At 43.2% G+C, this 26,019-nt stretch overlaps 1 protein-coding gene across 1 annotated transcript in view; it reads right to left on the reverse strand.

The window, feature by feature from the left end:
- KIF5C (kinesin family member 5C) overlaps positions 1-26,019 on the reverse strand; it is a 71,207-nt gene that overhangs the window by 14,881 nt on the left and 30,307 nt on the right. Inside the window, exons 4-16 of the mRNA XM_027695925.1 lie at positions 22,861-22,965; positions 20,249-20,297; positions 19,760-19,815; positions 18,798-18,885; positions 17,125-17,249; positions 15,605-15,709; positions 15,116-15,264; positions 12,309-12,457; positions 9,215-9,390; positions 7,839-7,907; positions 4,131-4,337; positions 3,117-3,263; positions 438-626 (exon numbers count right to left, since the gene is read on the reverse strand). Coding sequence (XP_027551726.1) covers positions 438-626; positions 3,117-3,263; positions 4,131-4,337; positions 7,839-7,907; positions 9,215-9,390; positions 12,309-12,457; positions 15,116-15,264; positions 15,605-15,709; positions 17,125-17,249; positions 18,798-18,885; positions 19,760-19,815; positions 20,249-20,297; positions 22,861-22,965 — 1,614 coding nt within the window. The remainder of the gene's footprint in view (positions 1-437; positions 627-3,116; positions 3,264-4,130; positions 4,338-7,838; positions 7,908-9,214; positions 9,391-12,308; positions 12,458-15,115; positions 15,265-15,604; positions 15,710-17,124; positions 17,250-18,797; positions 18,886-19,759; positions 19,816-20,248; positions 20,298-22,860; positions 22,966-26,019) is intronic.

The following is a 26,019-nucleotide window of genomic DNA, read 5'->3' on the forward strand; positions in this document are numbered from 1 at the left end:
AAAAATGGATATGGAAATCCCATAAAAATGGATATGGAAATCCCATACAAATTCAGGGTGAGGAAATCCCATATAAATGGGTGCAGAAATCCCATACGAATTCATGGTGAGGAAATCCCGTAGAAATGGATATGGAAATCCCATACAAACTCATGGTGAGGAATATGGCCTTTTCAACATCATTCCATAAAACACACTTCAGGACAGCAGGACCAGCACAATCTCACCACAGAACGTGCTGAAAAACCCTGAGGGGGAGGAACGGGAGAAGGGAGAGAAAACCCAACAAAGCAGCCCCGAGGAACACCCCTCTGCCCCCTGAAGCCTCATTTCTCGCTCCGAGCACACGCATTCCACGAGGAAATAGGTTGAGGAAGCCACCAAAGCTCGGGAGAAGGGAAGGAAGGAGCCCTGGGAGCGGGGAAAACCAGCCCCACCTGTGAGATGAGGAGCTGGCAGGCCGCGAGCTCCCTCTCGCTGGCGTTCATCTTCCTGTTGGAGTCGATCTGGGCGCTCTCCAGCTGCTTGCTGCGGTTCACCAGGGACTTCACCTCGGATTTCATCTTGCTGATGTAGAGCCGGGCCATGGTGAACTCCTCCTCGATCACCCCGTTCACATCTGCCAACTGAGCACACGGAAAATTGGGTTGTGCTGCTCTGGGAACGGGGTAGAGACTCGGTCTCGGGTCTGGGACAGTTTGACAGCCCACATATCATTTTAGAAAGAAGCTCTGGAGAGGGATATTAATTATTAGGGATATTAATTATTATGTGGGAATTTCTGAGAACTTACAACTCATATTCACGCCCCGAATGAGGACAAAAACAAATCAAAACTGGAATGTTTCTGCAAAGCAAAGACCACTTATTATATTAAGTAGACATCTTCTGTCAGGACTTTTGAAGTTCTTGATTTGATTTGTGTGTATATCTTGTGTGTTTTACATATATGGGTGTATGTGTATCATGTAGTTTGACAGGTATTGGGGTGGATCTCAGGGAAAGGTTCTTCCCCCAGAGGGTGGTTGGCACTGACCAGGCTCCCCAGGGTTTGGGCACGACCCCAAGGCTGCCAGAGCTCCAGGAGGGTTTGGACAATGCCCTGAGGGACAGGGGGGGATTGTTGGGGTGTCTGTGCAGGGCCAGGGGTTGGACTGGATGGTCCCTGTGTGTCCCAACTCAGGGTATTCCCTCATTCTATGAATCCAGTGGTTCAACATCTAAAATAATCAAGCCCACCATCATGGCAAGAGTGTATTTTGGAGAAACATTCTCATGCCACCAGCAGGGGAAATTTTCTTTCTTTCACCATTCCAAAAAGCTGAAGAGCATTTTCAAAGCACCCCTACAAGAATTCCCCTCTCGAAGGGATGTGCTTCTTCCATGAGCAGCTGTAAAACACACATGGGTCTGGAAATCACCTGGCAAGAGAAAACTAATGGCTCTCATCTCTAAATATTAGTATAATTCTACTTATACATAATTTCCTTCACTGGCTTAACACGTTGTCTTTCTCTTCATGATTTTTCTTCAGCTCCTGAATTCCTGTAACCACAGATTGGCTGTGCAGGTTCTCCCTGAGCGAGCACAGGGATGAACTTCATCTGCTTCTCACCTTTCCCCAGCGCTGCCAAGGGGAAGGGAACATGTGCTGCATCCCAAAAAGCCTAAAAAATGACACTGCTTCCAGAACTCTCAGTCTGGCCTGAAATTAGACACACTTGGAAAAGATGCTAATTGCCAACAAATTTGAAATTATTCTTCCAAACCCTTCTCAATCTGGCCTTATTTACGCTGACAGCTGTCCTCAAAAACGCTGACATCTTAGTTTATATAAAAATTTGTATCTCTCTGCCTCCATTTTCAAAGGTTTTCTCTCACTGTCCCTGTCACAACGGCCACCAGAGGCTGCTGTGACATCTGCCAAAGGCTGGTCTGCTGCTCCTGGCATCTGCAGCACCACAGGGACAGCAGGGATTGTGTAGGACACAGGAGCAGGCTGGAGCATCCTGCTAAAATAAAGGGGGCTTGAGCAGGACGTCAGCAAGAAGTGAACTAAAAGCAAGAAAAATGAGTGTATTGCAAGGAACTCACATATATCTTTAAAATTAATTTCTTGTGAAGTTTTAACCATTGGTATTTTTCACGTGGTTTTAAATGGACGGGTAAGATGGTTATTAATCACCTGGGAGATTTTCCAGGCTAGGGAAAAATTCTGTCATTGCCCTTTAGCATGGACCAGAGAAATATCTCCTCTGAAACTTGGAATTTTGTTCATCTCCCACAGGAGTGTGACAGGTCAATCTCAAAGCAGAGCTGCCCAAAATTTGCACCAACCTTCAAACAAAAAGTAGTCACTCCAGATGCCAAATCTCACCAATAAAGCTGTTTCAAGTTCTAGGAATTCTGAGCCATGCCAGCTAAGGAAGGAGTGGGGCTGCATGGGAATAGTTTTGGGGGGAACTCAGAGCCCCATTAATCAGTTCATCAACACATAGAAGGGCTGCACTAGTCTGGGTCTAAACACTGAGCTGGGAATAACTGTGGGAATTGTCTGTCCAGACACTGAGCCAGACAAAGAGCTCCAGCCAGGACTTCCACAGCAGTGTCCTGGGAGAAGGAGTGCTGGATCCACATATTCCACATCAACTGATGCTCCAAGGGCTGGAAACCTTCTGCTAAGGCTGAGAGAGCTGGGGGTGTCCAGTCTGGAGAAGAGAAGGCTCCAGGGAGACCTGAGAGCCCCTTCCAGAGCCTAAAGGGGCTCCAGGAGAGCTGGAGAGGGACTGGGGACAAGGGATGGAGGTACAGGACACAGGGAATGGCTTCCCACTGCCAGAGGGCAGGGTTAGATGGGATATTGGGAAGGAATTCCTGGCTGGGAGGGTGGGGGGGCCCTGGCCCAGGTTGCCCAGAGAAGCTGTGGCTGCCCCTGGATCCCTGGAAGTGTCCAAGGCCAGGTTGGAGCAACCTGGGCTGGTGGAAGGTGTCCCTGCCCAAGGAACGAGATGATCATTAAGGTCCCTTCCAACCCAAACCCCCCTGTGATTCCATGTGCAGATGGAGTATTTTTCCACTGCAGGGGGTGTGGGGGACAAGCAGCAAAACCAACTCACAGTTTTCACGTCGTTGGTTCCGATGATTCCCCCGATCTCCCCCAGGTCCTTCAGCAGCAGGTTCAGGATTTCTGTCGCCCTCTTCTTCTGGTGGTTACTGAGCTCCTGCAGCTGGCCCAGCTCCCTCTGGGTCGCTGTCAGGGCACTCTGAGAAGGTTCAAAAACAAGAGTCACCCTCCTCTCCCACCAATTCTCACGTGGCATTTGGGTTACGTGGTATTGTCCTGCATTTTCCTGAACGTGCCCATGGCACAACGTGCTGACACGTCCCCTTCCACCTTGACATAATCCACTTTCACAACTCACTTGCTACCAAGGCTACTTTAGATGTATTAAATGTAGCAAATCCGGTAAGAATCTTATTTGCATAATACATCAAAGAAGGTTAATCACCGAGAAATAGGTATGGAAGGATATAAAATTCAATTTTTTCGAATGGATTTCATACTAATCTGTTCTACTGAGGCAGATAACAAAGTCTTTAATGAAATGTATCTGTTAACAACAGCTTCGTCACTTTGTGTAATGAATTAAGGGAAAAGGATGCATTAAGCTAATAAACCAATCTTGATTTCCCTCCGATTTTTTCCTTAAGATCAGCCAAAAAAGCTGATTTATTTTTTCTGATCCCTTCCTTGAGATGCCCTGACTCTCAGTGCAGAGTCCAGAAAACCCCAGAATGCTGCCATTTGCATAAAGCAGATTTTCACAGCCTTCTTGGCACAGTAAGAGTTTTTAAACACCCAAAACACAGAATGGCCAGGGCTCTCATTCAGCTCAGTCACTGTCAGGGTGTGCAAAACACAGGGGCTGCAAGAGCCACAATCTACCACCAGCTTCCCCAGAGAAGTGTCTGCATTACCTTAATTTTATTGTTTAATTAAGACAGAAGAGAGACAAGCAGCATCAGCAAATGTGGATCTTGATTGCTGCCGGGGGGGACCACGACACGGGTTTTGGGGAAATCTTTGGGGGGTGAGGAGGGAACCAACACTTCAAACAACTTGCTCTTACACTCTTCTGTGCCAGCTCATCAGCCAGCTGCTCGTTGGTCCTTGTTTTGTCCTCCACTTCCTGGGATTTCTGGTCATAGTTGACAGCTAATTCTTCCAGGGCTTGGAGGACCTCCTTCACTTCGTCCTTCGCCGCTTCGTTCTCGATCTGGAGGCGGGTCAGCTCCTCTTGGATCTTCTCGTAATCCCTCCTAGTGGAAGCCAAAAGCTGGAAAGAAATATCACAGAAGCATTAAGTCACCCAAGAGCTCACTCAAAAGGCACCACTGGAAAGAGCAAAAACAGACAGAGGAAGAAAAATGTGTGTGGAAGAGAGAAAGCAGGAGCAAAGAAATCCTGCTGCTCTACCAGAAACCAGCTTCAGCATAAATGTATTTGAAGGAAGCACAAAAAAAAACTCTGAACTTCAACGAAATCTTTATCAAATCCTATTATGGCACCAGACTGAGGCAGAGAAACTTATTTTAAACAGTATCAGAGCTCCAAAGAAATCCTCTGCCCTCAATACGGTGCTGCGGCGAGGACCAAAAAATACCACAAAGTGAAATGTTTCAACACAGACTCAGAGCTTTGAACTGAGCCAAGGAAAAGGGCTCTCTCAGGCAGCCTCAGAGACCTTGGGGCATTAAAGAAATATTTTGATAAGCAAACCTAAAGATGATTATTCTCAGTTATCATCTGAAGCACGATGCTGAAGACAGATTAGCTGCTCATGTATTTGCCGAGGGAGAAGATTAACTAAAGAAGCAAATACTGACCTCACACAGACTAGTGAGTATTTCCAATTGGTAAAACTTATTAAATTTACTCTTTGCACACTGCTAAGGGAGATGCTGGAGTTTCAGTGACAGGGCTGAGGTCACTTGCACGGTCCTCTCACTTGCCCTTGAACCAACGTTCAGTGAGATGTTAAAGTCCTGAAAATTCAGCTCCTGGGTTCTCAGCACAAACCCAGACCCACCAGCAGAATGATGTGAAAATGAATAACAGGTGCCAACTAACATTTAATACTAATATTGTACTTTTGAGAATAATAAAACAAAATCAGGACTTAACTTTGCATAAAATAGAGAATAAGATATAAAACTAGTGCAGGACATACAAGAAGGCTTTCCTGCTTATCCTAACAGCAAAGTTTGGACATTCATTCACAGAACTCACTTCTTTCCAAGCATTCCTATGCATGGATTAGTTTAATATAAGTACATATATTAGTTTAATAGAGCTGTACTGAAGCTTTCTTGGACAGTGCAACAAAACCTGCCCTGCTGAATTGTGCTGGGTTGACTTCTCCTGACCTGTCACCCCCCCTCTAAAACAGGCCACGTAAAAGCAGAATGTCAGATAAGACATGGCTTTTATTCCCTTTTTTTTGGCTCAGAGTTCTAATGGAAAATGGGAAACCAGGCAGGCAGGCAGCTCCAGAGGCTGGCACGTGCCCAAAAAGTGGTGCAGGGAGGATTCAGATGAAGGGAAATTTATCTCCCTGGTAATGCTGCAGCCTCAGAAGTGCACTCACGTTATGGAAAAATCCCCGCCGAGTTGCCAAAGCCAGATGGCATGTAAATATTTAAACAACAAAATAGCTTCAAATAATCTCTCTGCCAAACACAGATGGAACTATTATTTACATTTACTTAAGAAATTTTCTGCGTGGATATGGCTGTGACTTCGAGGAGTGCTGTGCATCACCTAGAGCATAAACACGGCTCCCCAGAAGGTTCTTGCTGATATTACATGGGGAAAAAATGGATTTTCAAAGGCCATTAATGACACATTATAAGGATCAACAGTAAACAAAGGGAAGGGACAATGGCTGCAGCACTCCATGGATCTGTTCACAGTATGGAGTATTAAGAATCCCCCCAAAAATACACCCTAAGCAGCCAGGGGTGAAAAGGCACCAAAAGACACCAATATCAGCCCAATGCCATCTACAGCAGGCCTCAGATTTATAATTAACCTGCTGGCTTAATCAAGCAGAAAAAAGGCCTCTGGTTAATTAGGGGGAAGCAGAGTGAGGCAGCTGCTCTCAGCTCGTGTATCACTGAGCCAGTCACAGCTCCAGGACAGAGCAGGTACATCCCTCCCACAGAGCAGGTGGAAAAACACCTTGAAAAATGAAATATCACATGAGCTTTCCAAGGTAAGAGACGGACAAGCTCCTGAGATGAACCAGATAAAGCTTCTGAACAAGCAGTGAGACATCAGCTGCAGAGATTTCCCAAGTCAGCAAAGCTAGGAATGTGCAAAAAAAAGGGGGGAAAGTGGTCTGGAGGGCAAGGATTAGGGGTCACTGAAAACCTGGTTCATATTCTAGGTGTGATATCGAGTATGGAACGTGGAGAGTGGGGAATAATTGTGTTAGTTGCTCCCAACCAGCTAACACAAAGGAATACACATCCCCCCCAAAAAATGAGACATCAGAAAATAAATAAATAAATAAATAAAAGCTTTAAAATAAGCTTTGGGTGAGAAGAGTGATGTGAAAAAGATGGGAGAGGTGAGATGACACAAATAGAACCACAACACACATCAGAAAATAATGGTGCTGGGAAGGCATAAAAGGCTGTTGTGTTTGTGTAGCCACAGGCATGGGCAGCCCAATAAAGCTGTGGCAAGGGCATGAGGAGCTTAATCACGGAATTAAATAAGGCTGGTGACTCCTGCAGAGAGGACAAGCCCCAAAGGTGGCAGGTAAGTCATGAGTGACGAGTAACAGCCACGTTCAGACATGATAAGGGGGCCCTGGCAACCCTTTCTGAGGGCTTGGGTGAGGACTGAGACACGGGCAGAAGGATTTTTCCATGAAAAGAGAGGTTTCACACCCCAAAAAAGCAGCCAGAATAGTGCTGGGAGAGACACTCCTAGAGAATCCCAGCAGTGTGGCCTGAAAAGAGAGAGCAGTGTTTCGGAACGCTGGTGATGGATGAACTCCCACACCAGGATTATATTCCGGGTCTGGATGGCCCTTATCCAATTTCCCGCCAGCCTAAAAGCAATTTCTAAGAAATATCACAGCAACATTTGTGGAACTCGGTGATTTAGTGTTACTGCCTCATTCTGCATCCTCAAATCCTCTTGTAAACAAATGACAGGCCAGGGAATAACCTGACTGTAGGTTTAGTGATCATATTTCCCCCCCCCGTCTTAAAACCAACAAACATTCATTTTATGGACAGAAACAATGAAATCAAACGTTTTCGAGTGAGCAATCCAAGATTTTAAAGCAAGCCTGTGGCAGCATCAATAATCAATTTTTCCATCTCACAGGCTTCTCCCATTACTGCCTCTAATTGCCAAAATAATGAACATCAGTAATTTATCGCCGGGGGTAATTTTTATACAGTCAGAGCAGGAAATCTGTAACTCCTTGCAGTCCATAGTGCCTGGATACCTGAGAGGGTACAGACATGCTGAAAACCACATTTGAAGTGAAAAATACTGGCCACACTCCTACCTTGGACCTCCAGCAGCACCTCCCAGCAGGATGGATTGTTATTATGATGAGTTATCAAGGTTTAATGTTCTTCTGACAGCATTACGAAATTCGAAGTTTAAACCTTTCTGACACACAGGTTTCTCTTGCCTATTGAATTTTAGCCAGTTCATGTGAACAATTGTGACAGAATCACTAAACAAGGGGCTCACGAGGAAAATGTAAGAGTTTTTCATTTGGTTGTTTTTTGTTTTTTTTTAACTTGCTTACCTCCTCTTGATCCAACATTTGTTGCTTTAGTTTTTCAGCCAACTGGCTCTGCTGGTTGATTTCATCATCCTGCAATGAAAAAAGGTTTAGAGATTTTTAGTTTGTTTTCACTGTTCTCATTTGGCCACTTTTTATTTCCCCTTTCTAGAAAAGAAGGGAAAATAATACAGCAAACCTTGTGCACCTTGGAGCGGTGTGAGAGGGGAGAAAAATATACATACACAGGGCTACACAGTAAATGTAAATAAATGGTGATATTTTGGAGTAGTTTTGGGGATTAAATGCCACCTCATTTCCTACAGTCCTGCAATAATGCATCAAATTTTCTTCCCGTGTTTTCTAGGGCAAAACTCAAACCTGCTGCCAGTTTCCTCAAGAATAATTCAAAGGGCTTTGCTACCTTTGAGGAGGAAAGTGAAAGAATGACTGCCTTTTTTTTTTTTTCCTTTTCCTAATCAATATGTAAAAGCTGGAGATTGCTACTGGGCATGTATTCTCCACCAGAAAAATAGGTGTAATTTCTTAAATTTCTTAACTGCTCTTTTCAATGCCATCAATATACTGCTGCCTGTAACCAGAGACCTCGTGCACATCAGAATTAAGGTTTAAACACAACCCACTCCCTCCCTGGCTATTCACAGACAGCCAAACTCCAACATTAACAGACAAGGGCACAGAGGAGCTTTTTTATTTTTTCTCTCTGACATTTCCCTGCTAATTACAACTGAAATTTAGAATTGAGTATTGATTCATGGTGAAAGCTCCCCTTTCTCTAGACAGCCTTTTATGCTGCTCTCATCCACGATGGTCAATGGCTTTATTGGGCCTTTTTTTTTTTTTACCTCCAATTATCATTTTCACACAAGCCAAAGCTATTAATGGCCAGCCCTGGGTAAGTGTATTGCTGAGAGCTTTAAGTGCCCATGATGACTTTCAAGCTGTGCAAATAAATAAATAAATAAGCCACCTGCACTTTGGGGCCCAGCTAGAACAGCACTAACAAAAGACACCCGAGGGATGGATCTGTGGTTTCCTTAAAATTCTAATACATTATAAAAATATTAAGATGCAGTCCCCCTTGTTTTCTCTCCCCTGTGAGGGGGAGAAGAGCTTGGTGAGGGATTTTACAGAAACCACTGAAGAAAAGGGGTGATGAAAAGCCTGTAGTGAGACATTAAAATTAAAGGGAACTTTGGCTCTGGTTTCATGGAGAGTGACCCCAAACACTGCACAGGGAACAGAGGTAGACTTGATGCAACGAAGAGTGTCTGGAATTTTCCAGCATTTTTCCAATTCAGGATGCTCAAGGATGACAGACAGCCACCCATTTTGGCAGAGTTTTCCATTTACACCTGGCAAATGGAATGAAATCCCACCTTATCATCCAGCTGCCTGTAGAGACTGGCGATCTCCTCGTCGTATTTCTGCTTCTCCTCCGTGGAGATGCTGGCGACAACAGGGGTGATGTTGTCAATGATGGGGGTGTTATCACAAGGCTCCAGGTTCTTCTGGTCCTTTGCACTGATCTGCTCATCCTCTGGCACAGCTTCTCCTGCAGGCACACAATCCAAGACAGAGGGGTGTCCAAAACCACAGATACCTTAGGATGGGCCTTCAAAGTCACCGAGAGGGACTCAGGAAAGCAAAGAAGGGCTTTATGCCACTGCCAGGGATACAAAGGACAAGGAAAAGCAGGTGTGGAAAGGTGGCCATCCTCGTTAGGATGATGATCTCCATGGCTGGAAACACAAACATGCATCACCACTGGACTCCATGATCATGGAGGTCTTTTCCAACCTTACAATCCTGCGAAAACGGAGCAACAGGTTGAGCAGCTGCCATTAAAAATACTGAATTCCTGGCTCTGCTTTCATTCAAGCCCTGGATAGGTGGGATTAACTCCCAGAGGTGAAAATAAGGAGGGAAAAGCCCTGACTTCCTAAAGACTATTGGCAATTAAATATCCCTTTCTGTTCAGATTTCCAGCTGTGTTGGAAGGTGATGGGAGGGCACCAGGACAACAGCAGGACAGGTGTGTTTAAAGCAATATTCACCTTCTGCCACGTAAATTAAAGCACAAACACCAACTCTCAGATGTTGCCTGTGCATACCAGGCACATTTTACTCCTGAATCATTGTCTCCAAGGAATATTTCCTTCAGTGGTGGTGGTGCATCACAATTCCCACCCTGCTGCAGCTCAGGGGTGAGAGACAGGCAAAGTGCTCATGCCAGAAATTAAATCTACTCCCATCACAGTCTGCTGGGAGACTCTGAGCCCCTGAGTGCTGCACACACTGCTCAGGGTGTGGGAAGGTTACAGCCAACCCTTCAGCACAAATTTCCTTTTTCCACGAAAAGGCCACAATATTTCAGCCCCATAAAGCTTTACCAGCCACTCCTCTGGCCAAAAGGCTCTGCTTTATCCTACTGGCAGGGAAACAAGGAAACAGGACAAATATATCAAACCCCAGACAGGCTGATTCAGGCCCCAAAGTGAAACAAAACAGGGCATGAAAGAGCAAGACCAACCAAGAGAGTAAATATTTTTTTTCAAGCTTAAAGCATGAAAAGACGTGATTTGAAATCAAGCACTGTCACCTCTACAAATGTACCTCACTTAAAATATTTCTTGCCCTGTTTCTAAAGGCTTGGTGATATTCTGTGTCATCAATGAGAAAAATGTAAATGGGTTTTTCCATTGTTGGACTTCACTGGAGCAGAGTAGGGAAGGTGGGCTCAGTCAGGCTTGTACACAGGGCAATGCTCCTCGGGCTGTGGAGAATCCAGCAGGAGCCTCCCAAAAGGAATGTTTAATTTTCCATTCACTGGACAGCAACCTCCTACCTGTAAAGCACAGACCTGGCTGCTGAAATCCAGCTTCAGTGAGAACTGGGCACACCCATTTCCTGCTACCCTTTTATATTGTATAATATCTATTTATTTTGTAGAATATCTTCTTAATTTCTGGAATAGACCACGCCAGTGGAATATTACCCAAGATGCAATTCCTGTGAAACTCTCCTTTGTAAAGAGGCTCCTTTGACAGCATATCCTTCCAAAGGATGGGATGGCAGAGGGTCAGACAAGAAATCAATAGTATTTTGAATGTATTGCTGGGTAACACTGATGAGAACAGCAGGACTGATGGGGGGGATGAGGAGGGGGAGTATTTAGACAAAACAGCAGAGACAGGCTTGTTTACACAGCACAGAGAAAGGATTTCTGGGGAAAAAAAAAAAGAGATTCTGGGCTGGGGAGGAAATGAAAGTGGTCATATTTAGCAAACATGGGATGAGGGAGGGAGAACGAGCAGGTTGTAAATCCCAGCACTCCCAAGAGCAGCCCCACGTCTCCATAGCAATGGCACTGTGCTGATAAAGGAAATATTCCCTGTGCTGGAGCCTCCAGAGAAAGGCAGGGAGCACAATCATGAGGGAACCATCTCATCTGAAAGGCAGGCAAACAGCACAGGGAGATGAGAGAGGGAAGCAATTTCTGTGCCCACAAAGGTCAGGTGTTATCTTCCAGGCACTGGTTGCACCCAGGGTGTTCAAACCCAGCTCACAAAGCGTGACTTCTAATTAAATCACAAATTTTGTTCTTGCTTTAGATGCTCCTGGCTCGCACATCAACACACAGGACCTGGGTGACAAGCACTTTAAAAAATAAAAATTGCTCCAAAGCAGCAGGGTTTTACTGTCAGGGGTTTGTTGAGATTTCAGGAGGGATGCAGGGTTGGTTTCTTTGGGTTAGGGGGGGTCGTTTGTTGGTTTGGAGTGTGGGATTTGATTTTTTTAAATGTGAAATAAAAAATCTAAAGTAAGGATGGTTTGACAAAATTATTTTTCAACATTCCAGATTAAATAAAATGCCTTTAATTGTAGGTATGCATGAAAAAATTATTCTTTCTCTACCATCCTACACTTGATCTTACAACCTACCTGAACAGCAGTTTCCTGTGTTTCTAAACAGAAAATTGGCTGTTCTCAACATAAACTTCACTTAAAAGCCACAGAAGGAGACAAGTGGTGATTCTTCCAACCAGATGACACTCCTAATCATTGTACTAAAGGACTAATTATTCTAATGTTAAACCCAATTATAAAAAAATCCCAAGGCCCAGTTACCTTAAAGCATAATGGAACAGATTCTCAAGCCTGAGGATCAGAGTTCTTTCAAAAAAAACCCCAAAATGCCATTTTCCCTTCTCTTATTAATATTATTAACATCATTAAAATTAGCAATGCCTCCCTGTACTCTCTACATCTGACATCAAACTAATTTGGGAATTTAAATGGTTCCTTCTGTAAAGAACTGCTGCTGGTTTCCCTGGTTTTTGCTTCTTCACCTTTCAGTTCCTATTTTGAAGCCTGAATGTGAGCTTAGAATTAGTGACTTCAGGTAAGATTTAAACAGATTTAACTTAATACCACAAAGACACGCCCCCATTCCCAATTCCTGGCACGTACCATTTCTCCACCTGTTCAGTTCCAGCTCTAGGTGTTGGATAACATTCTTCAGGCTCTTGTTTTTGTCTTTCTCCTTCTCATACTTCTTCTTCCACTCCTCGGCCGTCAGCTCCAGGTTCACAGACACCGTGTTCTTGATGGTCTTGGCTCTGCACAACAAAACCCAGAATCAGCTGCAGTCTGGCTTTTATCTCAGTGCAAAGTTTGGCCATAACACAAAGGGAAACTCCTGGAGAAGCTGTGGCTGCCCCTGGAAGTGTCCAAGGCCAGGTTGGACAGGGCTTGAAGCAACCTGGGCTAGTGGAAGGTGTCCCTGCCTGTGGCAGCGGGTGGAATGGGATGGGTTTTAAGGTCCTTCCAACACAAGCAAATTCTAGGATTCTATGAGAATGAGAAGCTCTGGAATGTGTGCTTGGATTAAGGACAAAGCCAAGCCCTGTCATTCCTGCTGTGCTGGGGGAGCTGTCACCTCACAGCTTCTCCTGGCCCAAGACCCACCACAGCGTCTGACCACAGGTTCTCCCCATCCCGTCACAACCATCCCTTCAACCCCACCAACAAAACTCAGCCGTGTTTCCAACATCTCAGCATGAAGGATGTCAACCCAGAGAGGCAAATATGGAACTTTGTCCTTCTTGAAAGCCAAAAAAATTCAATTTTGAGGGTGGAAGGAAGGGAGGGAGGAGAATCGGGGTCACCGCCGGGTACCAGCGTTACTCCAGGGCTGAGGGAGGGAGGCTGAACTCATGCCTGTGCCACTGGAGTTCACTGGCTCATGATTTACTCATGATTTACTCATGATTTACTGCAAAAATATCCCCCAAATTTAAACCCTTCTAACAACAACCAGCAGCACTTTGTTCCTGTTAAAAGTGCCCAGCTCCGACCCGCCCTCCACAATTGTGCCAGGAAATGCAAAGCCAGCAGAAAACAAGGCACAGCACCTACTCCAGCAAAGCCACACTGCAAAAGAAAAAACCAAACAAATCACCATGAATTAAGAAAGCTTCAGATCTTTGCCCTCCACTGCTCAGACAGAGTCCCTTCAAATGGCTCCAGTGTCATCGAATAAAACAGAAGATAAGCAAAGGAATAACAGACAAACCTCCCACCAGTTTGTGCTTTGCAGGAAGCTTTGGTAACTTAAAAAATATTTTAAAACAACCCTGTGCTTTTAAAATAACTCCTAATGGCCAGGGTTTACATATTGCCTCTGTCAAAAGCAGGGCTCAAGTTTCCACACTCATTTAACTGTACTGGGGAAAAAAACCCACCACACCATAAAGTTTATCCTAATGATGGATGAAGTACTGACGGGCAATTAAAATTAAGAATTATATAAAACCACAAGAAAAGGTGCAGTACAAAGAGAATAAGTTGATTCACTACTATCAGAGTAGGATATGTTTGTGTTGATTAGTACTGGTGGGCCTGTGAAGATGAATTTTTCTCCTCACACTTATTTTAATGGTGATATAATTCTTTTTTTGGCTAGGAAAAATGGAGGAACCAATGATCACCCTGAGTCATGTACCTTCCTTTTAATGGCATTCAGGTCCTTAACAGTGCCACATCAGAAAAATGAAATATTCCTCTTCCCAGAGAAGCTTTAATCAAATCACATCACTCCATGCTCTGCCAGTCAGGATGTGAGAAGTGGGTTTGAAAACTGTTTTGCCAAACAGAAAGGCCAATTTTACTGAATATTGGCAGGAGAAATGAAACCAAGAAGAAGGTAAACTGGAATCTAACAGGGAAGCTGGACTTCAGAGTTTTTAATGCCTTTTATTTAATTGCTGTGTTAATTATTGTGTTTATTTACATTTTCTGTGGCACACATAGGTATGGGAAGTAGAAGCTTTTATCTTCAGTAACTTATTATTCATCATAAAATGATGAAATAAAACCACATGGCAGCTCTAAACCTGATTAAGCTAATGGCCACTGCCTTCTTTTGTAGCCTCAAAATTACAGATGGTGGAAAACAACCCATTTTCAGACAAATTCATTGCATCCTACAAACTGCTAAATTCTACTTCAAACAATCCTACCCTGCTAGGCTTTTTCCTTTCTGCTATTACACAAATAAATCAAAATGAGTAATTTTCCAAAGTATCCGAGTTCTCCTCAATTACCACAAGAGCAGTAATTACATGATGAGCCTGACCTACTTCTGCAAACTTTCCAAATGCATTTCCATATGATTATTGGCAATGAACACATATGGGAGAGAAATTTTCCTCCTGGATACATCCATGTTCATCTTGTTTCTGAGGATTTGTTAAGACCCTTCAGACACAAGAATGTCCATGAGCCACCATGGCAATCCATCAAAGTTGCCAATATTACACAGGGGCCACATTCCTCCATTTCCTTAATGGTTTAAAGATATTTTTTAGAACCATAACGACAATCCCTGAGGTGCCATTCAAGGAGAAGACACCTCTTAAAAGCATCGGGGGCAGCATCAGCTGAAGCAAAAGGGAACATTTTCCACTGGGTTATCCAACAGAAAACTGCCCAGTGCCATTACCTTCCCCATAAAATTCAAAACCACTATGATAACACTTTGTACTTTTCTGCAGGAAGATCTACCAGGGCTTTTAAGCAGAGCAGCTGCTGGCCAACATTAACATTTATTTTTCTGGTGCCGTTGGGAACAAAGGGACTCTCAACTTCTCCAGTCCTATTTTTGAACGACTCTAGAAGCCACAACCTCCCTGTTTTCTTGCCTTGCTCCCCCTCAGCCCCAGGAAGACGTGGAAGAGCCCAGGGGAGCATCCCCCAGGATTCCCAGCAGGACTCACCTCTGCCCGAACATCAGCGTGGACTTGGTCTCCGCCTCGTTGAAGACCGAGGGGGAGCAGCAGATGACAATGGTGGTCCTGCAGTTGCCACCCAGGGAATCCTGAAGGATCCGGGTCATTTTGCTGTCTCGATAGGGAACGTGGGTTTTCTGATCCGAGAGACAAGAACAATTTCATTTTAAACAGTGATTTGTAACAAGGGTCGACGGTGACGGGTGTGAGGGACCCGAGGCACGCGGTTCTGAGGGGGAATTGTTTTGATTGTGCTAAGATTGGGCAACCACTCGAGTGAAATCACTGAGAATTAGCTTCTTATCTCGGGTAGAGCAGCACGAGTGTCACTGGTTTGTGGCTGGAAAGCCAATATTTTCTCCCTTCTGAATTGAAATGTTAGCTCGTTTGTTTTTTTTTCTTTTTCCTCGACGCGGGTGGCGAAGAGACAGATAAATAAAAAGCCATTTTTCAACGACACAAAACAGGATTACTTACAGTTCCTTCTGCCAAGGCAGATATCACATTGCCTAGAGCAGACAAAGACTTATTGATATTTTTAGCTTCATCCAGAACAGCTCCCTCCGCTCCAGTTTTGCTGACCTACCAAAGAGAGAGCAGGAACAGTCAGGCTCAGCCATGGGTGCAACAGCTAAAGATGCTCTTGGAGTTAAAACAAACCAAGCTTGGCCTCAGCATGAAGGAGGAGAACTTTACATGGACTTTTTTTGTTAGGGGAGGCCTGTAATAATTCCACCTCTAAGAGCAAGGTGACCTTTATTTTGTTCAGGGAGAGAAGTCTGTGCTCGCCCGAGGACACTTGGGGACCAATTCCAAGACCATCCAGAGAGGGAGCACCACAGGGATATTCTCAGGGCACACTCAAAATGAGAATCTTGGCTTTGTGTTTGGCTTGTGTGGACCAAGAGTATCAGGACAGAAAAAGTGTGATCCCACTCATCCCGAATGCAGGGTTTGCTGCCCACAGACTGGATCCCAAGGATGGTGTCCTGGGACCAGCACTCCTCCAGACAGCAACAGGGTTTTTAGTCTGTTCTCTCTCTTTTTTTTTTTTTTTGAGGGGGTGAGTGGGGAAAGGCACAGAAATGTAGAATAAAGCCATATTTTTTCTCTAATTAAAACTACACTATGTGTACTTTCCTCTAAAACTGCTACATGACATAAAAGAAAAATAATTGTATTTTTTAAGAAGACAACCCACCAAGGAAACCCTTGTTTCAGGTTTTCTGTACAACATCCAAACATGGTGAACCACAATTTTTTCAGACAACTGCAGTGCCTGAGTAGGCCCTCATTTTATAAACACCATAAAGAGCTTTTAATTTAACACATAATAATATATGCAATCATAGACACCAACATTATTAACTCCTGCATTGTACCAATGGGTTATCAATTAGTGTGTCCCAACAAGGAATCTGAAAACACCATTCAAACCAGTTTTGAACACTCCAGAAGGCATGAGAATGAGAAATGGGAAATATTTTTGCACTGTAATACTCTTCTAGACCATTACTCTTTTGGTAAATAGATAAAGGCTTTTTCCTGGTTATTATTTTTCTATATTGGAAAGGAGAAACAGTCACTACAATCAAGAGGGACATTCAGGGAGTTCAAAAAGACTTAAGGTATAAAACTGTGTTAACTGCTGGCATTTCATTGTAATATGTGCAATAATTACAGAAAATCTAGAAACAGGATATGTTTGAATATAAGCAAATTAAAATAGCTGTCTAATAAAACTTACATTTCTTTTTTCAAACACCCATAACTAAATGTAAAGTTATATATAAGTACACACTGGTTCAATCCACTCCATTATAAGTGATTGCAGGTTTTGGGGAACCAACAGTTCAGATTTGCTCCTTTTCTCCTTCCCACACATTAAAAAAAGTGAAAATAACCTTCCTAAAGAGAATCTAAGATAATTTTTCTGTAAAATCTCCCTCAGTTTGCACTGATCCCACCAGGATCGTTCAGGGAAAAGGAAAACTCACCTTCTCACTTCCAGCCAAGTCCACCAGGTAAAGCTTCCCACTGAGTTTCTTCTCAGTTTCCACATTCTCTTGTTTAATGTTGATGAGGAAGATGCTGTGGCTCCTGGAGCTGTGTTCATTCATATCTGCAATCACAGGGTGGGTTTAAATGGCTTTAAAACCTGACAAGGGGTTGGGTTTCATCAGAGCTGGGCTATGGCCACCAAAGTCAAAAGCACAAGGAGAGCCCAGATCACTGCAAGAGCTCTAAATAAAGCTCATGGGCTACAAAACAAGCTCCCACTCTCTCCCAACATGACCAAAATAATAATAATTGCAATAAAAAGAAGCTGGGTGGGGCTTGGTGCAACTGTGTGAGGTCTCCTAACGTTTAGCAGAAGTTTTCATTAAACCCACACTATTTAAATTCAAATTTCAGAATGATTTTTATTGCTTACATACTTCAAAATCCTCCTTCACCCAGGTCACAGGTAAAACACAGGCAGCTACAAGTTCAGCTTTCACTTGTTTTAAATGTGATTGTAATTATGTTATGCTTAGAGCTTCATGAAGTAGCAAAAATAAAATATTGAGACTGAGTAAACCACTTTCTCTGTTCCTATAAGCCCAGTTCCACCTTTCCCCCATTCCCATCAATGTTCATAATTATTTAAATTCCCTTTTCCTCCTCCATCTCCAAATTCTTTTTTTTTCCAATAACATTTCCCAATTTTCTCCCTTCCATTTCAGTCCAGGTAAAATTCATTGTCTGTCAACCTTTGTCAGAACTTTTCCAAGTGCACCAAAAGCAACAGGTAATATCCCAGAAAAAAAAAATGTATTTGGGTATTTTTTTCTTGAAGAAAATAGCAGAAATAATGGGAGGAAATGCTACTCAGAAGAAAGGGAATGAATTTCTATCAATATGATGGGAAAAGCACGGGAGAGATGAAGTAATATAGCATTTCTCCAAGAAAGAAGGTAGAGACATGGAAGAGAAAGGAGCTACCCAGGGCATCAAAATAAATCAAATTAAATTAAATTTTAAAAAGAACACAAAAAAATCAAAAATATACCCAAAATACCACCCCACCACCAAGGCTGGAGTTATAAACTGAGGCTCTGCCAAGTTCACTGTCGGATCAAAGACATCTCCCAGTGTAAACTGGGGAACCAGGCCCTTTCAGCCCTGCAATGCCAGCAAGTCAACAGCTTTGGCACGGGCCAAAGGGATTATTATGGGCTTTAATTCAGGAAGATTTGTTTGCTTTGCCATCACTGGAACTCCATCCAGGTCACTGCAAGAGATGAACAGGCAGAGGCTGATAATTGCTCTGCGCTCCTCGGCTGCTGCTTGACCAGTGAATTGCTCCCAGTTCTGGCCTTGCAGCACAAAGAGAAATGCAGGTGCATCATTTCAGTTATTCATCATTCCCAAACATCTTTATTCCATGCAACAATCCACGTTGGGATGTTTCTTGGAACAACACAACGCCATGTCTTAAATCCTGGGGCTCGGAGCCGATCGATGTTTCCACGCGCAGCGAAAGGGCACAAAAGCACAGACTATTAATTTTAAAGGGTTATAATTTGTTGGTGTAAGTAACTCAGAGTGCTTTGTGGAGGATCAATGCTTCACTAGAGGGTACAAGCACCCAAACCCTGGAGCCAGGGAAGCTCCAGGGAACACTCACTTGTCACGGCCACGTGCCGGTTGGCCTTCCCTTCGTCGATGACATCCAGAACTTCTTCAGGACTAGACACAAATCTTTCTGTACAACCCTAGGAAGAGGCAAGTGGGAATCAGAGGCATTCCTAGCGCTCCAAAAAGCTGTCAGGAGGAATATTTAGCACTAATGAACGAAATTATTAGGAGAACCATCCCCATCCACCACGCTCGTTAGCGAGGCAATGGAGCAAAACCTGCCTTTGGGTGACTTTCAGGAGTCCACGGGGTAAAACTTGGGAGGAAACTGCTCTTCAACAACATTAAAGACTCAGCCAAACCCAAACATGCAGCAGGAAATTTTCTCTATGTAGAAGACATATTCCTGTTATTAATTTGGGTTGGATTTACATACCCAAATTAATTGTTCTCCCTCAAACTACAAGACAAGATGCAAAGTCCTTGTTCTCTGTCTCAATGCTACTGACTACATTATTTTATCTTTTTTTTTTTTGCCTCTCAGGCTGAGAATAAACAGAAAAATATTCTATGTGTATTATTAAGGCTCACATATGCCCATAACAAACACATCACATTTAAGTGAGTGCCCAGAAATCCATAAAACTGATTCCTAACCCAACAAATCTGTCCTAAAGTATTACAAGATTAAAGCACCTCTGCAACAAAATATTAAAGAACAAAATTCTTCAGGTTGTTCTCTTTCATATCTGACATGAAAGGGGAACAGGAATGCTTAAAATTTAACACCATACCAACAAAATGGAAATGTTCAAAGTCAAGAAAATAAAACAAACATGATTCAAGGCCATTAATATTTCAGGAAACTGTTTCAATCCAGGAACCAATACAACTTGAACATTTGAGGCTTCAAATACGAGCTGAATTATTTCAGGGGATGGAAATGGAGATGTGCAAATAGATGCACATGTCAGAAAGAAGGAAAAACTGAGGATTTAATTATCCTTTTACCTTAACATATGGGACTCTGTTTTTATCTTCATGTACAGCGAGGTTTGTCTTTGACACTAGGAAAGAAAATAGAGGTAATCAGGAGTATTCCACATGTGTTAACTGTAGTCCTGGCAGGCACATTTTGATCGTATTAAATGTGCAAAACTCTCTTAACAGAAGCAAAGCGAGGAATAATCTGAACTGAACGTGCTCTAAAACACTCTCCCCATTTTTTAAATGCAGTTTTACTTTAAGAATGTCAACTGCCAGAGAGGCTCAGACCTGCCTGGAGGTCTGTAAACCCCTCTGTGCTCACTGATTCATAGCCAAGCTCTGTAGCACTGCAGAGGCAGGTGCACAGGAGACAGATCAGATGATTTAAACTGCAAAATTCTCCTTCTCAAAGCCAGTCACACAGTTTAAATTTAATTCCCTCCCAAATAAAGTAACTGCTTCCCCTTAAGCACCAGTCAAGTCACTCAGCCACGTCAGAAACACAGAACTTACCATCCAGTAGGTCCCTTATTTTGTCCAAATATATCTCAAAGTAGGAAACCTAATTAAATAATCATAAACAGATTTAAACATTGGTGATTTAAAAATCTCTGTGCCTATATTTCCATCTCTGTCAAAGCACCAAACTAAAATAAACCCCAGCTCCCACACAGTTTGAATTACAATCTTTCTTGGGAACATAACTTGTATCTTGAATGATTTACAAGTCATTGATCCTTCTCCATTTATCAATGATTCATCAGAAAATTATACCAAAAAAAAAAACAAACCTTCAGGAAAATCTTATCTTCTTTTTTTTTTTTTAACACAGGCAAAATTGACAAAAATATTGAGCAGAGTCAATCAATTCATATTTTCATACTTTCGTATCAGTGCAGGTGCATCATGAGAAGGGTCAGGTTTGAGAGCTGTAAAAGTTGTATATTGGTATTGACCCACACAAAAGCAGAAAGCACCTTTAACATAAGACTTACATAAGCCTAAACAATATATATATTAAAATAAACTTTTAAATGAAGGCTTAAGCAATAGTAAAGTTTTAAATTAAGCCTATGATCCTGTCATGAATCAAGAAGAAACTGAAAATCAGCTTTTCTCTAACAAAGAGACACAACTGCCCTAAGGGAAAAAAATTAAGAAGGAAAATGAATGAATGAGTCTCTTAATAAAAGGGTATTTGACTTGCAGAAGCAAACAAAATGTGTTAGGGGAGTGGGGCCTAACCATTCCCTAAATAAGCTTCATCCAGGGATTATTTAACTAGAATACTAGATGGTTACATTCTAGGGATCAGTAAACTTGCTATTTAGTAAAGTCTCATTTTCTCTCACCTGAAAAATAAATTACCTGGGCTTTTTATAAGGATGAGTTGATCTTCCTAAGTGACAACTGCTATTAAATACAGATATATGTTGCTTTTGTGCCTTTGCTTCCCCTGTGCCCCACTTAAAGCCACGCCCTGGCCCAGCTCATTCCATTTAAGCCAGACTTAACCCATGTGCTTCATATCATCCTATTAACACTCTGCTGAGGACCAGCACATGTTCCCCTCCCTGTTCTAAATGGATCTGTCTTAAAGAGGGGGAGAAAAAAAAAACGATATTAATTTTCAATGTTGGCTCAGTTATTAAAGGAAAGTGTGACAGTTTGCTTAAATCCTGGCTCCTGATGACAGAACAGGCATTTCTCTCCCAGACAGCTCCCTGTACAATCACTCACTCACTCCCTGCTATTTAGGCAGCTTTTCTGTTAAGATATTCATGGATGTCAACTCTGATGGGAAGCCATTGAAACAATCCTGTGCTGGCAGAACATGATTTATAAAGTGGTGTCTTCTGCTGGGGCAGGAATTTACTACGTCTCAGGTCTCCATCTGTTGGGATCATGTGGGAAAAGCTTTGCAGGAGATGGAAAGAAACCAGTGGAAATCACTCCTATGGAAGCCATTTGTGAGAAAATTCAGAGGTGTCTCTTCTTAAGGAGCTCAGTGTTTTACAATTTAAGGTCTATTGAAGTGTTTAATGGTTTATTTGTACTTTGTACCACTGTCTGTACTTCAGGAGCATCCCACAAACAGGCCCTGCTAAGAAGGTTCTCAATCCTGAGTCCTTACAGAAGAGCAGTAGCTGGTTCAGAGGCACCAGATTATTAAAATAAATATATATATATTCCCCCAGAAGTGTTTCAAGTGCTTTAGTGCAACCAGAACTAAAAAGTCACTAATCTCTTAACTCCTAGGCACAGGAAGGACAGAGAGTTCCATTCTCAGGGAGCTCCATTTTCAGGGAGCCCCATTCCCAGGGAGCATCCCCCATGGAAGGAGAAGGAACAGTGCCCTCACATCTACCTCTGCTCAGCCACTGAACTTCACTGAAACCATCTAGGTGTGTTTTGTGTGGGTTTTTTGGGGGGGATGACACAGAGGACCCATTTTTCCTGCAATCCACTGGGTAATTTTACTGATGGAAAGGAGCTGCAGCCTGACCCCAACTCTGCCAGATGGAGCAATGCCCCCCATGGCTGAGAGCTCCCCAGGAGACTGGATGAACAGTGGGAATTAAAGGTCACTCAGATAAATCTGAGAGATCATGTGGCTGGGATCAAGATAGGGACGTGGAAAAACATGGGTGTTCAAATGGAGCCTTAGAGCACCAGCATAAAGAGCCCATAAATCAGCTTTCGAGCTGAAAATTACTTCTAAACATCCTCCCATGAATTGCCCAAAGCCACCTCTGCCCCATTTCAACCCCAAATACTGTGCAGGGCTGTTTGTATCCTTGAGGCAGCGACATGTCAGCATTCCCACAAATGTCCTTGATGGTGTTTATGGTCATTATTAGTGGGGCTGAGCTCCAGCCTTTGGAGAAGCCGCAGGGAAATCAGTGTTTTCTGACTGCTGTGGCTGGTTTTCCCAGGAAACTTGAGCTGGAAACACGCTCAGGAAAAAAATTCCATCAACAACCAGCAGCTGGGTTAGGTTATTTCCAGGAAATATCCTCAGTAACGTGGTGATTTTTGAGGGGAGGGAGGAAAAAAATCCGCAGATTTCCCACCTGGCCCGACTTCCACCCATCCCGTTACGTAACGTGTCGCTCCACATTTACCTTTATGTGGAACTCCAGGTTCTCGTCCATGGAGTAGATGTGATCAAAGATGTCGTGTGCAATTCTTGGGATGATTCCCATGAGCTGAGGGTCGTGCAGTTTTCCCTGTGGACGCAAAACCGAAGCGTTAATTCGGAAACCGTCCCTCGGGGACGAGCTTTGTCCAAACCTGCCCTCTTCCAGAGGGTCCCTATGGATGTGTGCTGCTCTGGGGAGGGATTTACTCGATGTCAGGGCACAGAAATGCTGGAATTCCTCACCCCACGGAGCACCAATTTGTTCTGGCAGCTCCTGCCACTCTTTGCACCGTCGCCCTCCGACCGAGGAGAGGAACGAACACAAACACACAAATTACAGCCCGGTTAAAACCAGGTATTTGGGAACCTGGCAGCAGCAACAAGGAGCATTAAACAATCCTGTTTCTCTTCCCCCACCATGCTACAGAGCAGGAAGAAAATCTGGGTTGTGGGGATTTGAGGATTACAATAATATATTCTGATTTGAGCTCGCTCGGGCCTATAGCCAGAGATCTGTGCCTCACAAACACTCCTGCTTTCCATATTAATTTGCACAACTACTTTCCTCTATTCTTTCCAGAAATGAATATTAACTAATCCCAACAATTTCCCTGGCTGCACAGCACTTGCATTGCCTTTTTTTTTTTCCCCTAAGCCAGGCACGTAGAGGAGAGCTAACACCACTGCAAATGGAAGAGAAATATCAATTTGAAATAAACCCCTTTTCTGACTACAGCCTGGACTGTATTGTTATTTCTAAATGTTTTATGAAACTCTTCAAATATGCATTAACAAGTCAGTACTCAAAGGCTCCATCAGAACACGGTGTCTAGAACCTCTGACACACCTTTGGAATATATTTTTGGCCAATTAATAGTGCCCAGATCAGCACCAAAAAAATCTTACTCCAAACAGTGGTGGGGAATTATTACTTTTTGTAAATATAGAGGGCGAAGGTACAACTCCAAATTGCCACAATTATTAAACACCAGCATTTTTTTTTAGCAAAATAGGAAGAAAATTATACACACGTGCACGTGTTTTTCAATATCATGTGTGTTTGTGAATGACTAGTGGGTCACATTGACCTGTTTTCCCAGTTTCCCAGCCTTTATTAGCATACTCAAATATAGGCTTTTTAGACACTGCCTCATTTAGCTAAAGCTGGTGAAATGACAGTCAGCCTCTAAGCATCAACCCGGGGTGAAGGCAATTTAACACAAAGAACTGACATAACCTCTCCCTCCATCCCACAGCCTGTGTTTAAAGCAGTTTACTGGTTTTTTTCTGCCCTTGAATTACATAAACATCTTGAGGCAGAAAAAAGAGGGAATAGAGATAAATCAGTTCCCTTGCTGACTGCCTTCCCCAAAAAGCAGCACTCAGCTGTACCTAAACTGTGAATATTTGATTTATATTATACAAATAATATCACCTTCTGCAGCAGAAGCACCATAACCAGTATCTTATTAGGCTACTCAAAAACTAAAAAAAATCCTTCCCAAGTGAGACACCATTTTATTCCAGACTATGAGAATGAAAAAGAGGGTGGTTAAATAAAGTAAATCCTTGATGAAGAGGAAAACTTTATGTGCAATCACCCCCCAACACTTTGTTTGCCAGCACAGCGCTTGGCTCCAAAACACAGTGACTGCAGCACCATTTTCACACTATCCAGCCTTTCTCCCTGAAAAAGTCCTTGAAGAGCTTTTCCCAAAGAGGGGAAAGGAGCTTTTCCTAAACCAGGATAAACAGAGATTTGTTGGTATTTCTTCAGGGCACACAAATCCAGCCAAAGCTGTGTCTACACTACAAAATACAGCAAAATTCACAGTTCCTGCAGCAACAGAGGCAGCTCCAGAGCCAGGAATGCTCCAGCCATTCCAGGCCCCTTTTCCCGGAGTGGCTTTGGGTTGTTACCTCAGAAAAAGGGAGGCTTTGAACCCAAAGCTGTGCCACAGAGGTGCAAAATCACCTTTGGGATCTCTGTGCCCATAAACACGTCCCCTAATAATTGTTGGGAAGCGACAACTTGTAAAAAAGCATTTAATTAAACATTCTCCCAGCCCCAACAAGCCCCGTGATAAAAATGCTTTTATGGTTTCCTTTCCACGGCTTCTTCCAGCTCACAGGAGAAATCAAGCTGTAAAAACACGAGGTGTGCACGACACTCAACCACTTCTACAACTTCTTGGGCTCAGATCTCCCCCCTGTTTAAGTCAAGAGAAACCTCAGAGGGTTTTTATCAAAAGAAGAGGCCCCACTACAATTTATATCATCACACACTGGTTTGGGTTGGAAGGGACCCTAAACACCATCTAGTTCTAACCCCCTGCTGTGGGCAGGGACACCTTCCACTAGAAGGGACAACCTGGCAAGGAAGAGCAAGGTAAAGGCACAATATCCCCTGGAAATCTGGAATAAAAAGAGAAAGAAACCACAAACACTCTCATGGATGTAGCTGTAACCTCAGGAAGAGTTTGGAGCTGCTGCAAAGCTGACACTGCATTAGGAGACTCTACCAAAGCCCCTGGACAGAGGGTTCTGTGCTCATTAAAGCCTCTGATTTTAAGCAGAACATTAATTTCCACATTTAAACACAGCAGGTGAAGTGCAATGTTTGAGACAGAGCTGCTTCATTTCAGGATATTGACACAATAATTAAAGTTTGTGGAGGCCAAGCATTGAAAACTCTCCTGTGAGGTCAAAGCCCATCAATTTAATCCCCATGGGCAAAAAAAAAATGTGATTTTTAAGCAGCTGTTTATCCTGCTATACAGGTGGCAACTCTTTTATTTAGATCTGTGTCTGTCAGAAAGCCCATCCTGGCTATATTACACCACCACATCCTCTTGAAGCTTAACACCAACACTAGGAACTATTTCACATTTCACAGAAAATCCTCCATAACAGCTTTACCGAGAGGATTTACTATTTCTCCAACTTCAGACTTATTTCTTTTTTTTCCTTCCACAACACACTTTAGCAACTTTACAAGAGGATGTCAGGCTAAGAGGGGGGATTAAAGCTGAATGTAGACTTGATTCCACTTTAAAATGACAGCTTTTTCTCTTTATTAGAGAAGCGAACCGGCCGTTTTTTTCTCCAGTCATTTTCTTTATCACAGCTTGTAATTCTGAAT

This window comes from Neopelma chrysocephalum, unplaced genomic scaffold (assembly GCF_003984885.1).
Source record: "Neopelma chrysocephalum unplaced genomic scaffold, ASM398488v2 Primary Assembly neopelma1_103b, whole genome shotgun sequence".
NCBI classification, from domain to species: Eukaryota; Metazoa; Chordata; class Aves; order Passeriformes; family Pipridae; genus Neopelma; species Neopelma chrysocephalum.